The 21,128-nt window shown below is 42.3% G+C and overlaps 3 protein-coding genes across 5 annotated transcripts; 2 read left to right on the top strand and 1 right to left on the bottom strand.

Annotated features, from left to right (window-relative positions):
- The first annotated feature begins 1,207 nt into the window (after positions 1-1,207).
- LOC4345884 (serine/arginine-rich splicing factor SC35) lies at positions 1,208-4,161 on the top strand. Of its 2 annotated transcripts, XR_001548266.3 has the most exons (9): positions 1,208-1,404; positions 1,499-1,577; positions 1,668-1,747; positions 1,847-1,913; positions 2,792-2,863; positions 3,179-3,490; positions 3,568-3,745; positions 3,843-3,978; positions 4,080-4,161. XR_001548266.3 is itself a non-coding variant. In XM_015794580.3 (8 exons), exons 1-8 carry the CDS (start codon positions 1,329-1,331, stop codon positions 3,846-3,848), a joined length of 870 nt encoding a protein of 289 aa, XP_015650066.1. In that variant the 5' UTR covers positions 1,208-1,328; the 3' UTR covers positions 3,849-4,095. The 2 variants fall into 2 exon arrangements, 1 of the variants encoding a protein (XP_015650066.1); XM_015794580.3 differs by having other exon boundaries at positions 3,843-4,095.
- A 1,032-nt stretch (positions 4,162-5,193) lies between these two features.
- LOC4345883 (copper-transporting ATPase PAA1, chloroplastic) lies at positions 5,194-13,373 on the bottom strand. 2 transcript variants are annotated; one of them, XR_010734351.1, is made up of 17 exons: positions 12,762-13,373; positions 12,412-12,465; positions 12,150-12,303; positions 11,880-11,954; positions 11,480-11,757; positions 11,015-11,245; positions 10,648-10,746; positions 10,379-10,528; positions 9,292-9,438; positions 8,693-8,743; positions 8,449-8,621; positions 8,121-8,250; positions 7,810-7,907; positions 7,376-7,613; positions 6,431-6,932; positions 6,185-6,265; positions 5,194-5,972 (listed from the first exon to the last, which is right to left on the bottom strand). XR_010734351.1 is itself a non-coding variant. In XM_015794578.3 (17 exons), exons 1-17 carry the CDS (start codon positions 13,236-13,238, stop codon positions 5,733-5,735), a joined length of 2,880 nt encoding a protein of 959 aa, XP_015650064.1. In that variant the 5' UTR covers positions 13,239-13,373; the 3' UTR covers positions 5,194-5,732. The 2 variants fall into 2 exon arrangements, 1 of the variants encoding a protein (XP_015650064.1); XM_015794578.3 differs by having other exon boundaries at positions 6,431-6,634.
- A 3,963-nt stretch (positions 13,374-17,336) lies between these two features.
- On the top strand, positions 17,337-21,032 carry LOC4345881 (haloacid dehalogenase-like hydrolase domain-containing protein At4g39970). The gene is made up of 12 exons (XM_015793492.3): positions 17,337-17,773; positions 18,361-18,454; positions 18,729-18,773; positions 18,870-18,920; positions 19,179-19,253; positions 19,344-19,377; positions 19,849-19,904; positions 20,009-20,068; positions 20,144-20,203; positions 20,276-20,322; positions 20,388-20,493; positions 20,586-21,032. The coding sequence occupies exons 1-11, from the start codon at positions 17,370-17,372 to the stop codon at positions 20,434-20,436; spliced, it is 975 nt and encodes a 324-aa protein (XP_015648978.1). The 5' UTR covers positions 17,337-17,369; the 3' UTR covers positions 20,437-20,493; positions 20,586-21,032.
- Positions 21,033-21,128: the final 96 nt, after the last annotated feature.

Below are 21,128 nucleotides of genomic sequence, written 5' to 3'. Positions count from 1 at the left end.
TGCAGCACTACGACCCGTCGTAGCGCCACTTCCTACTGGAGAAGGACGTGCCGTCGCCGTGGTGGCCGGAGCGGACAGAGGCGTGGAGGAGTCATCGGCGGCCTGGATGCGTTGACGGCGGAGCACCCGTGCGTAGCGACGTAGTAGGTCCGGAGCACGTCCTGGCGGACGCGGAGCTTGCCAAGGTAGTCGAGGACGGAGACCATGTTCGCTGTAGTTTGAGCATGGATTTGTGATTTCTTTTCTTTTTTTTTTTGCCTTTTCATGATTTGCTCGATGTAGATGGGCATGGAGCTCTGATTTGCTCGCTGCAGTTTGAGCAGGATCTCTGATTTTCTAATTTGATTTTTCATTTGCTCGCATGTTTATATTGAAGAATTTAGCCTAAAAAATTAATATGCCCGGTGAAGAACGAGCTGGATTTATGATTTATTTGCAGATTGCAATCCTATCCAATCTTCTAGACATGCGATGTGATGTTCTCGACTTTGTTGGAGAGGACGAGGGAGCAGAGGTACTCAGGACGCTCGCGCGTGACGTCGACGGTGGCGAGGAGCTGCTGTGGTGAGCTTCGGCGAGCTGCGTCGTGGAGGAAGAGGAAGGCGGGGGTGGCCATGGCGTCGGCGAGGAGGGAAGATCGGCGATGAGGTCGGCGTCATCTTGTTCCTCTTCTGCCAGCTGCCGATTAAATCTAGGGAGAGAGGAGAAGGGGAAGGAGGCCGGCAACAGCCCCTCTCCGCCGGCGGCCATTTCCGCGTCGTCTCAGCCGCCGCCACCGCCACGTCGCCGGCCGCCGGACCTCCTCCCCCGCCTCGCCCCGGCGCCGGCCTGCCCAAAGCCAGAGAAGAGTGAGAGAGAGAAGAGGGAAAGAAAGAGGAGGCTGACATGTGGGGCCCACGTGGGTCCCACGCTGACTCAGCAGCCACGTAGGACAAAAGCGGAATCAAAACCACTGAGGGATATATTGTGACCGGTTTTGTATATTTAAGCCGGTTTTGTATATTTAAGGCACCTTGCGGTTCGAGTACGTTTTATATCTTTTGATGACAAGTTGAGGGACCTTCGGTGTACTTTTTCCAAGAAACAGCGCGCACGGCCCAACCAACTGTCGGCCTGCTCGAGCGGGCCACCTGTACGGATAGACAAAAAAAAAGAAGGAAAAAAAACGCGTGTCGATAAGATTTCCCTCACTGTCCGAGCCCCACCCACTCCACTGCACACACTCGCTGTCGCCCTCGCCCCGACTCGACTCCGCCGCTCGCGCGGCGCCGGAGCCCTAAACCCTAGGTCTCCCACGCGGCGGCGGCGGCGGGCGGGGGTTTCTCGCCATGTCGCACTTCGGGAGGTCGGGGCCGCCGGACATCCGCGACACCTTCTCGCTCCTCGTCCTCAACATCAGCTTCCGTGAGCAAACCCTAGCCCTAGCGGGAATCGCTCCGCTCGCTAGCTCGCTCGCCCCACCTTCTAATCGGCGTTTCCGCCGCCTTCCTCCTCGCAGGTACCACAGCCGACGACCTCTTCCCGCTCTTCGACCGCTACGGCAAGGTCGTCGACGTCTTCATCCCGAGGGATCGGAGGTGAGGAGCCGCTTTTTTTGGGTGGGGTGTTTGTTCTGCTCGTTGTTTTGTCTGGATGTTTTTGCTCAAAATTTTGTTGCCGCTATTAAGGACTGGGGACTCGAGGGGATTCGCGTTCGTGCGCTACAAGTACGCTGAAGAGGCGCAGAAGGCTATAGATCGGCTTGATGGTGCGTAACCTTTTTTTCTTTTTTTGATTCCTTTGTGTTTGGGTTTCGTTCTGAATTTCTGATGATTGAGTCTGATGGTGTTTTTTTTACGCTGTGCAGGGCGTAATGTGGATGGGAGGAACATCATGGTGCAGTTTGCCAAGTATGGGCCCAATGCGGAGCCAATGTGAGTAGGGTTCCTCGTTCGATCTATTGTGATGTCAATATCTAGTTATATATGTGCATGGGTAGGTTCTTATTGTTTGAACATGGCAACCATGTTATTTGTACTGTTTGTTTGATGTGTTGTTAATGGATCTTGCTTTAATGTGTCAAGCAGTGGTATCCAATCATTGGATGTTAGAATTGTATGTTAATAGGGAATATTGATTGGATTGATGGTGCTTAATGAATTTTATGCTTGTAGTTTGGAGTTAATCACCTAGTTTAACTATCTATGTTATGGCCAGCCGTTTTTTTCCAGTTTAATTTTCTCATTAAAAAATAGCTGGATATAGACAATGCAACTCTGAACTTTTTTTGGATATTATCATGAAGACATTATGTTCAAGAGGATCCTACAAGTAAAAGGGAGTGGGAGTCTGCTTCTCTCTTTAAATTAGTGAATGCATTAATCTGAAGCAGATCAATTAGCCAGATGCTTGCAACCAAGTTCATGGGGAGTGGAACACAACATTTTTTTTTTTGAGAGAGAGAGGAACATTGTTTTGGTTTAATGATATGTAACTTGTATGTTTTTGTTTGAGTTTTTAACAAAATTTCATAGAGTGGACCTAGTTAGTACATCTGTGATTTGCATGTGCTATAGGGATGGTGGCTGTGATTGTGAAGTGAAGAATAGATGTGAGGCACATCTGGTGGGCTCTGATGCCTCACTCAGATATGCATGGACTTTTTAGCAATGTAGTTATGGAACATCACCTTTTGTTCATTCTTGTTTTCATTTGTGTTGAACTTTAAGAAACATTTGTTTTGTTATTATCCTCTACTTATGTAAATGAAGTCATATCTTTAATTTTGTTTATGTTCTTCCAATCTCTGTAGACGAAAAGGAAGGATCATAGAAGAGGTTGAGAAATCACGGGACAGGTCAAGAAGCCGTAGCCCAAGGCGAAGGTGCATACCTTATTTCCTTTTACTTTACTTTTGCATATAGGGAACTTGTTTTTCTAAAAAAAAATAAATAAATTTCCTTCCCAAATATTTCCATGTTGGCTTCAGTGGTCTAGAGCTCTGGACAGGGTCCTATTTGCATTATGAAATATGGACATCTGCCCCTTCTCTAAAAAAACTCGTTTGCTTGGTGATGCGACATTTATTATTGCAGGGCAACTTAGTATAGTATAACTATCTAAGAGTGATTTTATTTGATCTGATTTCAGTAAAATTTTAGTAGCCCATGGGATTTATGGTATTTATTGTTTCAATCAGGCACAGAGATGACCACAGAGATAGAGAACGCAGGGGCCGAAGTCGCAGCAGAAGCAGAGAAAGGCATGGCCGTGACAGGGATAGGGATCATCGTCGTCACAGCAGAAGCAGAAGCAGAAGCAGAAGCCGAAGCCGAAGCCGAAGCTTAAGCCCAGACTACAAGAACCGTCGTAGAGGAAGAGATGATGATAAGCGTAGGAGCAAGAGCAAGAGCAAGAGCAAGAGCAGGAGCAAAAGCAGGAGCAGGAGTAAGAGCAGGAGCAAAAGCAGAAGCAGGAGCAGAAGCAGGAGTCGGAGCCGCTCATTTCATAGGTGCTTCACAGCTTCATGATAATATATTACTTGGTTCTTTGATTTTTGTCTGCAGCTAATTTGGTATCGTCTGTTAGTGCATCGCCTACTCGGCACAGCGCTAGCCCTCCTCTCAAGGGATCAACACCACGCAGGAGCCCTGCTCGCAATGGAAGTCCTGAAAAAGAGACAAATGGAAAAGGTTCACCTCCTTCACGCAGTGTTTCACCATCACCACAGCGTGCTGGCTCCCGTAGCCCAGGTAGTGATGACAAGGTAAGTTTCAGACTTAACAGCTGGTTATATTGTATTGTTCTGCCTCTGCATGTGTTACGTAGCCATTTAACTTCTGGAGACTAAAATTTTCTTTCAGGAATAAAGTTTGTTGATCCAGTGATGCTTAAGAAGAGTCTTCAAATTGGACTAGAAAAGTTTGGCTGAGCATGGGAGTAGCACCGAAGCAGATTCAAGGTTGCTAGTTCTTCGTGGTTTCTAGATTGTATTTCCTGGTACTGTCAGAATTATGTTGTCGGTTTGTATTTTCACCTCTATTGTGCCTTATTTTGATACTGTCGTATTAACTTGTGTTAAAACATTTGTCATTTTCTAGTTATCTGTTCGTGAGACGGGTTGCTGTTTTCTAGTAGAATGATATTGCACGGGATCGCCCATGATGGATGATGTTCTAGCTATTAGTCTTTGTTGTTGGTGTGATGCCCGCGATGGTGCAGCTGATGATTGTGGTGATGGCGCTGATGCTGATTATGGGCAGATCTTGGTATTGACACACTGATGTTGTTCACTGCTGACAGAGTTCCTTGAATTGTTTTTGTTCAAAAGGTTACAAAGAAAATCATGAAGTTCCATATGGATCTCATGATTGGTAAGAATATTCTTGCACAACAGTGGCCTTACTCTTCTATGGACTTACTCCACATATTTTTTCCTCTCTTGTCAAAGGTTTGACTGCGGTTCTTCTCTGGCCATGCTGTTGAGTGTTGAGCAACAAGATGTGCAGGCATTGTTTTGTGGACATGTGCTGCTGACCTCTTCTTTACTTACAGATGAATAGAGATTTGACATTTACCAGTGCCTTTCTTCAATGCCTTGCACATTTGTTTGAGTAGTCTTGACGCTAGATAGTTGTGTGGCTGACAAGTTTGCTGGATAGAACTACAAAGTCAGGAGCTGGTAATGCCTTCATCTTACTCTGAATTCTATCGTGGTAATGCCTTCATCTTACTCTCAATTCTATCAAAGATCCCAGGAACGCTGCAGGAGGCCAGACTTCCTTTCCAATGTTTACGGTCATGGTGCATTGGCTTGAACGAGTCCTGAACGTTTAATTGTGACAACGGTGTGCAGCTGAAGAAACATGGTATCGTAATAAGGATCAGTTGTGCGCATTGTCTGTGAGACGATCTCCGGAGTAAAGATTCATCACGCACAACTTAAGCTAAATGCCAGTTTATCATGAAAAGTAAAAATTAACTATTCAAACTCCTATATTATTCAAACACCAAATTAAAGGTGAGTTGGGGATATCACATTCTAACCTATCATAGCAGATCACACAATAGAACAAGAGCAGGGAGCCAGGTAAGTAGGTAACCAAACAAGGGAGCAGGGAGCCAGGTAAGTAGGTAACCATACAAGGCACTATTCGATGGATTACTGAAATATATATATACCACATAGATAAGTGCCAAAAGGTGAGAATTCAGTAGCTTAACAAATTGCACGATTCTCTCTTAATCTGATTACCACAATGAGTGCAACTGTGCGAATCACCATGGTTAACAATTGAGAATGAATTCAGAAGAGTATCGACTCTACACAGTATCTAAGAGACGCCACCACATGAGTTCTGGTACGCGGACCGTCATTTCACTCGTCAATAGTGTTTTTTATCAGAGGAAAAACGTTACAGCATAGCAAATACTATGCATGAAAGAAGTACCACATATCGGAGAGGATGTTGCCCTCGTGTGTGAAGTATCGGCCTGTACCTGTATACTAGCATACTCAATACTCTTTTCAAAGAAAAAAAAAACACCAACACGCGGCAGCTGAACTCTCCTAACCCTGTGCTTTATCTGATTATTCTTTTGTTCTTATGACTGCATCTGATCTCCGAGACAGGACTACCTATCACGACATCCAGTTCCGGGCCAAATTACTGTGTTTTCTCTGCGACGCGTGTTACTGCTATGAACTCTTTAAGGCAAAGCAGGTCAGCCGGTCATGAAGAAATGGATGTCAGCTAGGCACTCCATTTTGATGGATAACTTTTCTCTGACTCGGCTGCGTTGGGTAATACATCAGAAATGGTCGCCTGTGGCTTATGGATTGGTTGCTGCCTTGAACTCAACCTCATTCTCAAGAACAGTGAGTTGGCCATTACGCCGACAGAACTAAAACCCATTAGAGCTCCAGCTATCGACGGGGTCAGCACCGTACCTGTAACTGGCAGCAATGCCCCAGCAGCGATGGGTAGTCCAACCTGCAAAGCACTCAATTATATGAGGTGGTGCAAGAAGAGGATAAAACAGATCCAACCTAATAAGTAATAACTTCGGAAGTTTTAGTTTCTCGAAATTCAGGCCCAGCTACACGATTAGTTGATAACCTATCTAGGCCACACAATTTGTACATATTGCTGAATGCATATTGTTCCGTGGAGAAGAGAAGACAAAGTAAGAAAGGGAACCATACAATGTTGTACAGAAAAGCCCACCAAAGATTTTGCTTCACTGTCCTCATGGTCTCTTTACTCAACTCTAAAGCATCAACAAGCTGCATGACAAGAAGACTCGAATTTTTTTTCAGGAAAAGAAGAGATTAAATCGGCATACAAAAAGTAAAAGTTAATTGAGTCTGGCAGCAATACCAAGAATACAAAACAGTGGATTTTTCATGCTTAAGAATTCGCAAATTTCAAATTGTTGCATATGAGATTACCTGAGATAATCTATTGCCCATAAGCACAACTGAAGACACATCACTAGCCGCACCAACACCTCCACCCATAGCAATGCCAACATCAGCTGAAGCTAGTGCTGCAGCATCATTGATGCCATCACCGACCATGGCAACTAGCTTGTGCTCTTTTTGAAGTTCAGATATGAAACTCTTCTTCTCATGTGGTTTAACTTCAGCAATGACCTGATTCACATTCAGTTGCATACACAAAATAAATAAAACATAACAAATCATAATGAATGAATATTCGAGATATATTACTGTGCTTCCTTTTCGTTATTCAATTGATTTCATTAAGATATATTTCTATGTTCAAATATTCAAAAGCCTACTGCCACACATTGTCCCATGATTGGCATATATGCCGCTCTTTCATATTTTACAACCAAGGATCGCTTGTGGAGGTCTCAGATTGATCTGCACTCTGTTATCTATGAATTGTCTTTTCCATTTAATGAAAGGGGAAGGAGGGGCCTTGCTTCTGGCAAAAAAAAAAAAGGATACATTTTCAACTGTATCCTACGTGAAATTGAACAGTCCATAATCAAAAGTCAAGATAAATATGAAATAGTTCCTACTTATAAAGCTACATGATGGGATAATTTAATGAGCAACAAAGTCATGTTCTCAGGTAAATAATACTAGCAGGTAAAACTTCTGAAGCATTTAGTCGTCTCAAAAATTGATAGAGAACCATATCATCAGACATCAGTGATGTCTTCTAAGATTACAAAGTCATGTACATGGTTCCAAATGGCAGCAAAAAATATAGCTAGGGACACTTAACATGTTCATTCCTGTAAAATTTTTTCATGTAATACGTATTGTGGAACATTTTCTGCTTTACTGGAGAAAACTGGATAAATGATGCATTCACATGAATGAAATTGCCACGTCAGCAGTGCAAAAAACAATCGATATTACCTTGTCTGCCTGGATACCAACAAGTGAAGCTACATTCATAGCAGCACTTTTCTTGTCCCCAGACAACATATACACACTAATCCCTTGCTTAGATAGGATATCAATAATTTGATGAGAATCTTCTCTCAGCTTATCCTCAAAACAAATAAGTCCAGCTAGAGTACCATCCACAGCTACATATGCAACAGACTGACCAAAATTTTCTCCATCAGCAAATGGATTGTGAAGAACTCCATGCCTGAAACAATTAGGTAGTGAGCAGAGTCCCTCAGTGATCATATTTAGTACATCATTAAGTATTGCTAGAACTAAGAAAATAGTAGACTTAAGACATAACAGATAGCGTGAAGAGTAGAGAACTGAAGTTTGTAAATTTTCTATCAGAAGGACAAGGCATATTCATCACAACTGCACAATAAATAATTCATTTGTACCTCCTGATCCAATCAAGTGTTCCAACTGAAACCTGTTTCTCGCCAATGGTCGCCACAGCACCAGACCCAGGTTCTTCCATGAAGGATCCATCTTTTGCCTGTAAATGCATAGATTGGCAAAGAATGAACACATAGAACAGTAAAATTTGAAACTTCGATGGGAAATAGTAGTGTTGTGCAACAGAAATACTAATTAGACGAACCCATTTCATAAAAACAGAAGGTACGCAAATTTTAACTAGACGAACTTTTGTAATTCATGTTTCAGATCATTTTAGCTCAGGTATATAGTATACTTTTGCTGCGACTACCTGCAGATAGAGGCAATTGGCAGCCTGAGCAGCTTCCATGATGGCTTTTCCAAGCGGGTGGGTTGTATTTGATTCTACACCTGCTGCCAAACTCAGAATCTCACCAGTCCATTCATTGTTACAGGAATCCCTGATGAACGAAAAATGTTTTATCAACAGAAATATCTCATAAATAAATCTCACTACCAGAATCACTGGTATGCTTTGCAGAGAATTTTAATCAAATGGGAAACAAAAAATTTAAAACCTACTGAAACTTTAAAACTTTATTCAAGTGATTGAAGCATTGAACACAATACATAAATTAAAGTACATAAGAACACTTAACTTTGTATTTTCATCTCCCTCTCTGTGAGAAGCTATTACTTTAGTCACTACAGGTTTCCCAATTGTTAAAGTTCCAGTCTTGTCAAACACAATGGCATCAACTTCTGAGAATTTCTCTAAAATATCCCCACCACGCAAAAGGAGTCCTCTTGTTGCACCTAATGAAGTCCCGACCTGGAAACATATATCCAAATAATTATGGATGGACTATTTACTCAGGCAAAAGGTCATATCTTGTTGCATACCAGCACAGCAGTGGGTGTGGCGAGCCCAAGGGCACATGGGCAAGCAATTACCTGCAAATGAAAATCAAATTAGTAGCAATTTTGAGGTAGGGTTCATGCTTACAAAATTATACATGAAACAATTTTTCTCTTAAGTGAAAATTATGGCACCTTAAAAACAAAGGATAATCAGATAACATAAATGAAAATTATAATTTAACATTCAAAACAGAAGTATATTTGTTGGGCCTTCTAACAGCTGTTCCTATCCTGATACCCATCTATTCTACTAGAATTTCTCGATGCTAATGAAAACAAAGGCATGATTCATCCAACTCTACCCTTGATCTTATTTTGATTTACAAGAAACTTAATACTGAATCCTTAAAAGAATCACAAATAATACCTACTGTATAAAACAACCTTTCGTCATGCAAAGTATAAAAATTCACACAAAATAGCTGCATTTGGCACTACAGATTGTTTTTTTCTTCAATACAACCTCGTTTTGACAATACTATTTGAATTTATCCATATACTAGCTTTAGAAAAATCTTTAGCCTTCATTCATATGAAATTGTCCGAGTTGAAGTGATAATCATTTGTTCCTCGTATCATACCAGAACGCTACAAGAAAGTTGCAATGCCAAAGCCATTGCACTTCCATGCTGGATAGCAGCAGGTACAAGTTGTGAACCAAAAATACTCCAGAATGTATAAGTAGCAGCAGAAAGAGCCATAACTCCATATGTAAAGTTCCCAGCAACCTGTGGTGAGCAAACAAAAAAAAAGGTTATGATTAAATATGTCTTGCACAACCAAGTGTCCCTGTTATGCTACATGGTTTTGCTAACGAGAGTGCTCTTTGGTGCCTCGCCGGCAGCACAGCACTCCGTGAGTTGTTTCCTAGGTTGATCCCTGGATGGTTAATCTGTGTGGAATGATTGTTGGTGGTCTTTTTATTTGTGGTGCATTTGTTTTTAGTTCCCCAAGATGTGTGCGTGAGGTGTGTTTGGGGGTCGAAAAGGGGTTTTAACCCCTAATCTCCCCTTTGTAATTATTCTTCTTAATGGAATGGCACACAGCTCTCCTGCGTGTTTGAAAAAAAAACATAAGAGTATCTGATGCATCATATGGTGCACTGAACTCTGATAATCATAAACCTATCCACTGGAAAACACCAAAAAAATATCATTATTGGTCCACAATGGATTCTCAGGATACAGTACAGGAGAACATAAATCTCACAAGAAATAACAGACACTAATAAGCTAATAGATAATGGAATCAATCCATATCTTCATTGATCAAGAACTTGATGCATTGGGTATCGCACTGAATGTCTGAACCAAGTCATAATTTGAACGTGCATCCTAAGTAGTAAGTGAAAAAAGGATCATAGCCTACTTAACTAATACACTTAAAATAACTAAAAGCTGGTTATTTGGATCTTACCTATTAAAAATAAAAAAAATGTGGAGTTGATGGCCCATATTCCATAATTATTATCCACTTCGCAAAGAGGATCCATGTGGAAAGTTAATGGACATTATCTACATGGAGTTATCTCCATGGTTTTACGAATGTGTGCAGAATTGTGATAGATAGCACAGTAGAAGCATAATTCAGAATTAAATAAGACACTAACTCTAAGTTACTAGTTTTGCTAGAGCCACTCTCAACTTCCACATGCAAAGATGGCAATACCTTGTCAGCTAATCGTTGAACTGGGGCCTCCCTCGTCTGTGCTTCTTCCACTAAACGGAGTATGTCAGACATGGCAGTCTCACCACCAGGTCTTCTAACTTCAACAGTGATTTTACCATTTAAGTTAATGCTTCCTGCTGATACTTCTGTCTAAAAAAGAGGAAGCAAGGAAACATTATTATGCAGCGCACACGATAGATACTAATGCTTAGCTAGATGTGGCTGATATATCCACATTAAGGAATTATAACGTGGTCACAGAAACTGACCCCTGCTATCTTTGTTACAGGCATAGGTTCACCTGTCAAACTTGATTCATCAACTGTACTCCGTCCAGATTTGACAACACCGTCTGCTGGAACACGATCCTAGACAGCGCATCATTAAGCAATGGTTACACTCTAAGCATAGCATAGGACCATACAAAAGCTAACCATAATGGATTTCATCATATAACAAGTTTATAATTGATTACTTCTGCTGAAATTCACCTGAATTTTTACTGTTAGCATACAAGGAAACTACTAGCAAAGTAGCAATCACATATAACAGAAAAACTGAAATTATCACCGTTAAAATTGCACATCGTGACATAGGCAGAACTAAGATTTGAATTAGTATGTGTGCAAAACTCACCCCAGGCAGCACTACAATATAGTCTCCAACAGAAAGGGTATCGCATGGGACCTCAGTAAATGATGATTGCTCAGGATCATTGTCCACCATTAGGCGTGCTTTTGATGGAAGAATATTGAGCAATCCAGTCATATCACTAGTAGCTTTTAGCTTCGCCCTCTGCTCAAGGTTCTTCCCAAGAAGAACAAAAGCTACTAACATAACCGGCTCCTCAAAAAATGTCTTCCACCCCTGCAAGAAACTTAAACCGTAAAACAAACTATTATGACAATGCATCACATATACCTAGATTAAACTAACGTGCGTAAAATAGAGCAGATGCAGAATGAATTGGAACATTTGTGATTTTTCTCAAAGGATATACTGTTGAAGTAGAAAAAACAACCATTCTTTTTTTATGTGTATGGATATAATGTATGCAAGCACGTGACATAAGATGCCTTTCAATAAGAGAGTAGGAGCTACCAGCTTTGGAACGAAGGCTGCAATTGAGCTGACTGCAAAGGATGAAAGAGCACCCAAACCGACCAATGTATTCATATTGGGAGACCCCTTGAATAGACTATTTAATCCGTCAAGAATTAATCTTCGACCAGGACCAATAAATGTAAATATTGAGAGAGACAAATGAAACCCAGTGGAATGCAGCAGGTGCATCAATGGTGCATTAACTCCAAAGAGGTGAGAAATGTGCCCAAGCAGGCAAACAGCACATAATGCCCAAGATACAGCAAGTTCTCGACCTAGAAGAGAAATCAATAAGTTGTAAAAATAAAACTGCCACTTTGTCATCATAAAAAAAAAACTCAAACTTGTAGAAAGCTCACAAGATTTATGGTTACTTGTTTCAGAAATTTAATTTTACCACTTTGTTTCAGTTGTTGAAGTTTTTCATCCATCTTTCTTTCAAAAACCGTCTGTGAACTTGCTTTTGAAGAGTCTGCAGGTGCAATAGTCATTTGCATTAGACTGAAAATAATGGCGATGCATTTATTTATTTATTTATTTTGGGGAGAGGAGTTTCAGATTTAAACTAAAGAAAGCAGAAGCAGAGAAATACATCATCTCATTTGTACGTAAGTATATATACAATGTGAACAACAACAATTATGGCATAAATTATAACAATGTATACCTCGAAGGTTGGATTTGTAACCACATGTTGTCAACTGGTTGGCAAGCTTCTCACCCAACTGCAGCTTCCAGTTTTTCGCATCTTCATCTTCTGGCACCGCCCACACGACTGCCATCTCAGTGGCAAGATTAACATTTGCAGACCGCACTTGGGGCTAAAAAACAACGCGCATACAGGCTTACAAACACAATTAGCAAGCTAGTAACACCGTGCCAAAAGTTTTACATGTGAAGCAGAGGCAAGCTGATTTAACTTATTTCACCTCACTCTCCAAAATGCGCTTGACACTTGCTGCACATCCACCACACGACATCCCCTGCAAACAACCAACAAAACAACTAAATGTTGGTGTGGCTATGGATTTTTGTGGTAAAGCTGGCAACCACTAGCACTTCAGAACAAACATTATTCTAGTGACAGTTTAAGAAGAATGTAGTGCAACTTTGGTACGGATATTTGCAGAATTATAGTGACAAAGCTAGCACCATACATTGATCATTCCCAAATATGAAACTATGCACCTAAGTTTTACTTGAGCATCGAGATAGAACAGGTCATGTGCAATTCATCCATCGTCAATTAGTGCACTTCTATCAGATAGAATTGGCATACCCCAACATCAAGGATTATGACGTCAGCCTCCTGCCCGGAGGCTTCCTCCGCCACCGCCGTTCCCTGCGAAGCTCGCGGGCGCTTCCACCCGCCGCCGCCTCCCCCTCCACCGCCCCCATCACCGCCTCCCCCGCCTCCACCGCCGCGCGGTGGACCGTTCGACGCCGCCGAGAGGCTCGCGAACCATCGGCGCGCCTCCGCGCGCGGGGCCGGGCCACGGAGCGCGAGGCGCGCGAGCGAGAGGAGCAGGAGATCGCCGGGTACGGCGAGGCGCCGCGCCGCTGACGCCGAGGCGGAGGAGGCCGCGAAGGGAGTGCGGCGGGGCGGGGGCGGCGCCGGAGGGAGGCACCCGCACGCGCCGCTGCCGCGGCCGCGGGAGAGGAGGAAGTGGTGCGGGGAGGCGAGGAGGGAGGGCTTGGAGCGGGAGGAGGAGGAGATGGCCTTGGAGAGAGCGAGGAGGGGCGCGGCGGGGTCCATCCCTCCCGAAGCTTCTAGAAGGATTGAGCGGCTTCGTCGGCGGCGGCGTGCAGCATCACTCGCCGGCCGCGGTGGCTTTTCGCGTGGTGCGGTGGGAGATGGGAAAAAAAGCAGGGGCGGGTTTTGAAGGGTAGCGGCCGTACCGATGGATTGGGTTGGCCTTTTTGGCTTTTTGATGAGTCGAGATGGTGCGTGCGCGCGTGGCGCATGTGTCAAGTGTGTCAACTGTCAAGTGCGCAAGTGCAGGTCATTTCTCTTCACTAGCGTGCTCCCTACTTTTTTACTCTCGTCATAATACTCTATAAATGATAAATCTGAATGAGTAAACAATGAAAAAAATCTACGCTATCTGAATGACTAAACACTGAAATGTCACCGACCAAATTGATCAGTCATTCTGTTCGATGATGATCGTTTACTCGTACCAATTAGTACAACATAGGCCCGGTTCGAGGGAAGATAAAATTTTGGATTTTTGTAGCATGTTTTTCAAACTGATAAACGGTATGTTTCGTGTAAAAATTTTCTATGTGAAAGTTGTTCTAAAATATTAGATTAATCCATTTTCAAATTTGTAATAATTAAAACTCGATTAATCATAAATTATTACCACATCGTTTTACGTTAAACACTTAATTTTTATCTCCATCTTTATTTTCAGGAGATTTAAATAGAGCATATGGCTACTATAATATTTTAATCTATTGCATTACTATAACAAATATGCTCCCCGTACGTTCAATGCACAGGGGCCTTCACCTCTTCTCTATTGTTGTTGCGGTGATGCACATCATCGAGCAGTACATTGGGAGTACGTGACAAAACATTAGGAGTACGTGACAACTGACAAGTATAGCTTCTGACGGTGGCCTGCCAAAAGGAAGTATAGATCGATAGGTGGCAGTGGCTTGGGTGGAGCAAAGATTTTGGGGGAGAAAGAGGTGACAAGAAGGTGGAGGGTGGGTGTAGAGCAGTTCGGCGGTACTTTGGCATTCTCAATGTATGTTTATCAAGTGAGTAGTAAGGTGAGACCTTATAGTTGTTTTTATCTCTCACAATGTGTGGGTAGCAAGGGGTTGTTTGTGATAGGGGGACTTAGGACTTATGCTTTTATGAGAGCGACTAAAATAAGTCCCCCCATCCAAACACTACTTGACCCACATTTTAAAGCAATGATTGAATAGAAAAGAGAGTGAGAGAAGAGAGTTTAATATGCTTGTTACCAGGTAGTAGTGTTATTGACTGGTATAGTTATTACCTGCTCTACTACCCACCTCCACAATGGTAAAGAACTAGCATCATCGAACTCATGCATGGTGCTTGGTGAAGAGGATAAATGTAAAAGAGGATGGACTAATAGATACGAGTAGGAAGTGGTGCTAGGAGAAGTTATGTTCAGAGAGGATGTTTCAAGAGAAGAGCCGTCAAAGGAGATGTGCAAGTTCTAGAATGATAGGATCTGTTCACTTTGATGCAATTTTCAATCATACTATTTCTGATAAAGTTGTCAAAAAATATCTACGTTTAGTTTGTTGTCAAATTTGGTCAACATATAAGAAATCCCACCAAAATTTTGACAATATTGCCATCTTGTTGGAATTTTGGCATAGCTAAAACTTGGTAAGATTTATTTTAGTTACAATCTGAACAGGCCATAAATCTAGCTAGATCCAAATTCAAATAATCGTAGCTATGAGCACAGGGAGCTCAGATCCGATCACTAGAGTAGATGAAGAGGAAAGGTCTAGGGGAGCGTATCCTATGAAAACCAGCTATCATGTGTAAACTTTGGAAACTCCAATCAAGACCTCTGTGGATGGGCATCCGATGGATAGGGTTGGAGGTGGGACAATTTTGTAAAAAACCGTCCGCAATTAGCCTTGCTAATCTCGTTTTGTTATTGCAAATCACCTCCGCAGCAACCCCGTCCAGCGCCCTGGGGCGCGTCGTCCGCTTCGCTTCGTTTCGACTCCGCCTCCCGTGATTCAAGACGACGACGACGACGCCCAGTGAATCGTCAGACGCCGCCGGGGTCGCGGGCCTAACACGATGCCGCCGACGCCCGCTGCCCCTTCTTTTCTCGTCGCGCCGTCGTCCCTTTGCGGGTCTCCCGTCGCCCGCCCGCTCGAGAGCTGGCGGCGCCGCCCTTCTCCGGCGATGGGCCCCCGGCACCGTCGCGTGAGCGGTGGCGATGGAGTGTAGCAAGGCCGGGACTGTGAATGGTGGTCAAGAGGAGGTGGCCATTGGCCGAGTGGAGATGCCGCCGGCGCCGAGCTGGACAGAGACGACAGTGCAGATATTCAGATAACCAAGTGCTTTCTTCAGATAACTGAGTGCTTTCTTCAGATTGGGAATGCTGTGCATCTGATAGTGGAGTAATTTTGTTGTTACACCTTACGTGCTTGCTTGATCCTAAGCAAGTAAGTAGTGTAATATTTTTACTCCAGATTCAGAACCATGTATATCTTTAGATTCAGAACCTTCTGTGTCAACATTGATTTAATGCCAATGATAAGTACTCCATCTGTTTCACAATGTAAGTCATTCTAGTATTTCCCACATTTATAGTAAATGTGGGAAATACTAGAATGACTTACATTGTGAAACAAAGGGAGTAGATTGCAGTGAACTGAAAATCAAAATGGAATGTGATTAACTCAAAATTGACCTGGCAAGTACATGCAGCACAATTGAACTGAAAATTAGGAGCAATAAGCTGAATGATGTCACTAGTAAAAAAAAGGTGTTTACAAGAAGCATTCCATAGCGGGCGCCGCACAAGAGTACATTGTTCAATTCATCTTAAGAGTACATTTAAGAGCAGAAAACAAACAACAACAGAGCTTCAGCTTCATGGCCGTGATGAGCTTCAGCAGACAAGCAGCAGGAGGAAGGAGGAGCACGAACAGCAGCTTGTCCCAGGTGGGCAGCACCAGGGGCCCGATGGCTGTGATGTTGACCTTGAGCGCGTCCCCCGCGATGGCGATTCACTGGGCGGCGGCGTCATCGTCTTGAATCGCGGGAGGTGGAGTCGAAACCAGGGCGCCGGACGGGGTTACTGTGGGGGGTGATTTGAAAAAAAAAACAAGATTAGGAAGGTTAATTGCGGGTGGTTATTTGCAAAATTGTCCCACCTCCACCCCTATCCATCGGATGCCTATCTAGAGGTCTTGATTGAAGTTTTCAAAGTTTACACATGATGGTTGGTTTTCATAGGATACGCTGCCAAGGTCTAGAGAGGTAGACTCTTATTAAAGATATTTTGATCCTTTTGTTACTATCCATTATTTATCTTTTTTACACTTTATTGTGTGCAAGTATTTTACCCTAATCGGATAATACAAATGAAGCTACGAACTAATCATAGAGGCATGTCTTCCGCCTAGTTGAAGGTCAATTTTTCCTTGATATGGTAATTAGTTTTTATGTTTCACATATCGATTGTTGGTATTATAATCAATATATTTTAAAAATATTTCATCTGATTTAAGCATTTGATACCGTTTAATTTATGGTTTGGGATCGACCGTCCGACGTCTAGTCACATCCTAATTTAAAATGTACCACATTATGTTAGGTGTGTTTTAGTAAAAATAGAATGATGTCATATACTACATTCGTCTTAAAATATAATAACTTTTAGCTATGAATCTGGACGCACAATTATTCAAATTCATAGCTAAAAATATTTATATTTTGGGACGGAAGGAGTAATATTAAAATAAAAGAATAAAATCAATTTAGAGTTAAAATTTATGTCTTGAAAATTAAATTTTGACTACAACATATAAGTTGAAAAGCAAACGATAAAAAACTAATTTTGGCTACTGAGTACCGTCGCAAATGTATATCATATCGTTATCAACACTATTTTTTTTAAAATAGCGTAAATATTAGAAAATGATCTAATATCAAATAATTAAAAGAGACGAGACTCTAAACCTAGATAAGTTGGCCGGAAGACCGTATAAAACAAGCATGGATTTCGCATTTCGTATCCGCTGAGTTTCCCTCCTCTCAAACACGATAAGAAACAGACGAACGCGAAAAGCCCAAAAAAAAAACCGATAAGCACCCATTCTCGAGCCAATCGCGCCTATTCCACTCCACTCCACCCGCCCACGATCACCGATGGCTTCTTCCACCTCTCTCCTCCTCCCCACCGCCGCCGCCGCCGCTCGCCGCAGCCCCTCCGGCCACCGCGCCCCCCCTTCCGCCGTGCTGTCCCCCCCGCGCCGCCTCGCCACCCTCCGCTGCCTGGGCTATGCGCGGCGGCGAGCGCAGGCCCGGCACGTCGTCGCGTGCGCCTCGGCTGCCTCCGCGGGGTCGCTCGACGCCCTCATCTTCGACTGCGACGGCGTCATCCTCGAGTCGGAGCACCTCCACCGGCAGGCGTACAACGACGCCTTCGCGCATTTCGGGGTGAGCTGCGAGCCCGCCTCCGCCGCCGCCACCGACGCGCCGCTGTACTGGGACGAGGCCTTCTACGACGACCTCCAGAACCGGATCGGCGGCGGGAAGCCCAAGATGCGGTGGTACGTGCCGCCGTGGTTGCGTGATTCGGGAAACTCTGATCGCCATGCGCATTTCGCCATGATCCTTGAGTAGTAGTAGAGCAGCAGACCAGCAGTTCAACAAACAAAACTCAATGGCGTAAAGGGAATTTCAATTTCTGCTTGCTTATAACCTAGCATGGCGATTTCTTGTTTTGCGGCGATCAGAATGCAGCCTGATGTGCCCCCCGCTGCTCGCCTCTAGCTCGGGCAAGCTTGTGCTTTCTTGTGCCCTCTGCCTGTTTGATGCTTTGCCTAAGCAAACGCACTGGAGCTGAGGTTGCTGGCAATGCTTAGGTGGATTTCTGCGAGCGTGATTCTTGCTTAGCTGCATTGCGCAAGTGCATATGAATGCTCCTACAATGAGGTACAATGCAGCTGCCTATGAGATTGGCATGCAGATGGTAATGTGGACAGATTGATCTGGAAGGAATAATATGACCTTGCATTTTTAGCACATAAAGGGAATTTGAATTTCTGTGGCCACACGCTGTAATGTTTCGGACTTTAAATACTTGATCTGCGTGTGAATATTTGGTTCTGATAAATTTGGTTGTGACCTTTGATAGGTACTTTGGGGAGAATGGGTGGCCTACTTCAAAGATCTTTGAAACACCACCTTCAAGCGACTCTGATAAGGAGAAGCTAGTTGACATCATTCAGGCATGCCTTTTCTTATGTATCTGGAACAAAATGAAACAAATGTAGCTATTTAATTCCGTTTTTATGGCAGAAGTAAGCATGGCATACTTATAATTTAAGATTAGTTTGAAAAGCGTTGTGTTTTCTACAAATAATATCAACACATCTTCCCATTGCCGTGTCTAGTTTGTCCATGAAACACTGCTCAAAACTTATAATTGCATACCAAAAATCATTGCTATCTTTTTTAGGTTTGGATTCATGAATTTTACAGACGTAACCACTTATTTTGCAGGACTGGAAAACAGAAAGATACAAAGAAATACTAAAATCTGGAACAGTAAGTGCTCCGTCTGCTTGAATATTGTGAACATATTGTCATACTAATAGTTATCTACTCATCATCTCATGCTAATCTGATGTTCTGTATTGCTAGGTGAAGCCAAGACCTGGTGTTTTGCGACTGATGGATGAAGTAAAGGGTGCGGTAATACTCCCTCTAGTTGCAAAAAACATGTCATGCTACAACGTGTTTATTCAGACTGTTAATTGTGACCAAATATATTCTCCAAGATATGTAGTTTGGATCTATTAAAACACATGGATAGGAAAGTATTTTAACACTCTCACAAACAAATGATATATGACATGCACACTTCAGTGAAATCGAATTGGATGTACATATTTTTGTTACATGAGCCTGGAGTTTTCAGGATTTGTGGTGATTTTGATTATAATGGTATAGGGTATCAAGCTAGCTGTTTGCTCTGCTGCGACTAAAAGTTCGGTGATTATGTGTCTTGAAAACCTCATCGGACTTGTAAGTTAATTTGACTTTTCTTTTTTTTGTTTTCAGATTTGTTTTATTTTCTTAGTTGTGGTTACAGTTCTTGCTTCTTCTTTTTTACAGGAACGGTTTAATGGCCTTGATTGCTTCCTTGCTGGTATAGTTCTTGTTGTTTCTACATCCTTATCTGTTGTTATTTATTAATTTTATGTTGGTATGTTTACATTTATTCTTTTGAAATTATCCGACAACAATCACCGTAATGAAGAAGGTGCCTAGGATTTTGTCTCGGTGAATCTAATTTTGGAACTAGTATTGTATTACTTCAAATAAAATGTTGTGTTGGATACATTATATAAAGATGCAATCAACATGTTAATTTGAAAAAGATTTAGTGGTTTACAAAAAGGGAATAGATTCATATTTTCAGTATGTATCACATCATATAAACAGTCAACACTGTCAAATTCAAAACAATGCAAAATATAGTTTACTTATTAGCTGATTCTGGAAAGTGTAGAGATATGCTTTCACCTGAATGCGCGCGAGGGATTTTGATCTGACAGTTGGCTATGTTCTGGCTGGTATGTTAATGGTATCATGACATTCACGTTCTTAAATGTTGCAGGTGATGATGTTAAACTAAAGAAGCCTGATCCATCAATATATATTACAGCAGCAGAGGTGGGGAAAACAGCTATAGAAGATAGGAAAGAAAATATTTTCAATTTTTCTTATGGTCCTCTCAAATTTAGTGATGTGATGGAATAATTTATTGTTGTACCCAGAAATTAGGTGTGCAAAGCCAGAACTGCCTTGTAGTGGAGGACAGTGTTATTGGACTACAAGTAGGTCTTCTTAATTTTTATTTTGATTAACCAATTTTCTTTTCTTCTAAAGACGAGATGTTTCTGTTTTGATAGGCAGCAAAAGGAGCAGGAATGTCATGTATAATAACATATACTCCTTCGACTGCTAACCAAGTAAGATTTGAGCTTCGCTACAATTTCTTGTCTTTGATAACACCACATGCTGATTTGATGACTTTTGCATAGGATTTCTCGGATGCAATTGCCACCTATCCTGATCTCAGTAATGTGGGGTACGTACTGACTTGTCAATTGACCTTTTTTTAATCATGTAAATTATAGATGTCGATCTTTACAGGCTTGAGGACCTCAAGTTGTTGCTCCAAAAATCTCTTGTTACTGGATAGCGAAGTGCTTTTGTCCAAAAAATAATTGACAAATTTATGTATGCATTGTTATCCACAGTAAGTTTTTTTTCTCGATCGACTATCCATTCTCTTTTGTTTCGGCTCATTGCTATGTCCTAAACGCATTTCCCTGCCTGACAAATATGCAGAAGTTCACGTCTAGATTCAAGCTAGAATATATCTTGTTTCAGCCTCTTGGTGTCTTCAAGATCAACCAAATGTTGGACAGCGAAGATGCTGATACATTCTTTGAGAATTTCTGTACAGTGTTGTAAGAAGGAAAAGCCAACCAATCACCCCAAAAAAAAAAAAACTTTCAGCTGGAGTTACAGGTGGAACATGCAGCTGGTGAATCCAAGCAGTCATATTGTTGACTGGTTTGCGTTTGGCACGGAAATAAGTATAATTTGACTCTTTGATATTCTGTAGAAGTGCAGATAGTGTTGTACATATGGAAACTCTGGGTACATTGTTGGAAAACTGCTGGAAACCGTTGTCAAGAAGGGAAATACATGATCATCTGTTGCAACACACATATACTTGCTTGTATAGAAAATGTTCCTTTCGTTGCTTAATTATGCAGTCTATTTTGCTCCCCCCCCTTTTTTTTACCTTTTTTGCTAGAGCTGAACTTGTCGCAGCAACTAACCAATTGGTTGCATTTTTCTCCTCAACTATCTTAATACAATTGG

The sequence above is a fragment of the Oryza sativa genome, chromosome 8 (assembly GCF_034140825.1).
Source record: "Oryza sativa Japonica Group chromosome 8, ASM3414082v1".
Lineage (NCBI taxonomy): Eukaryota > Viridiplantae > Streptophyta > Magnoliopsida > Poales > Poaceae > Oryza > Oryza sativa.
Note: the sequence above shows the minus strand (reverse complement) of the source record. Positions and strands in the feature narration are given on the sequence as shown.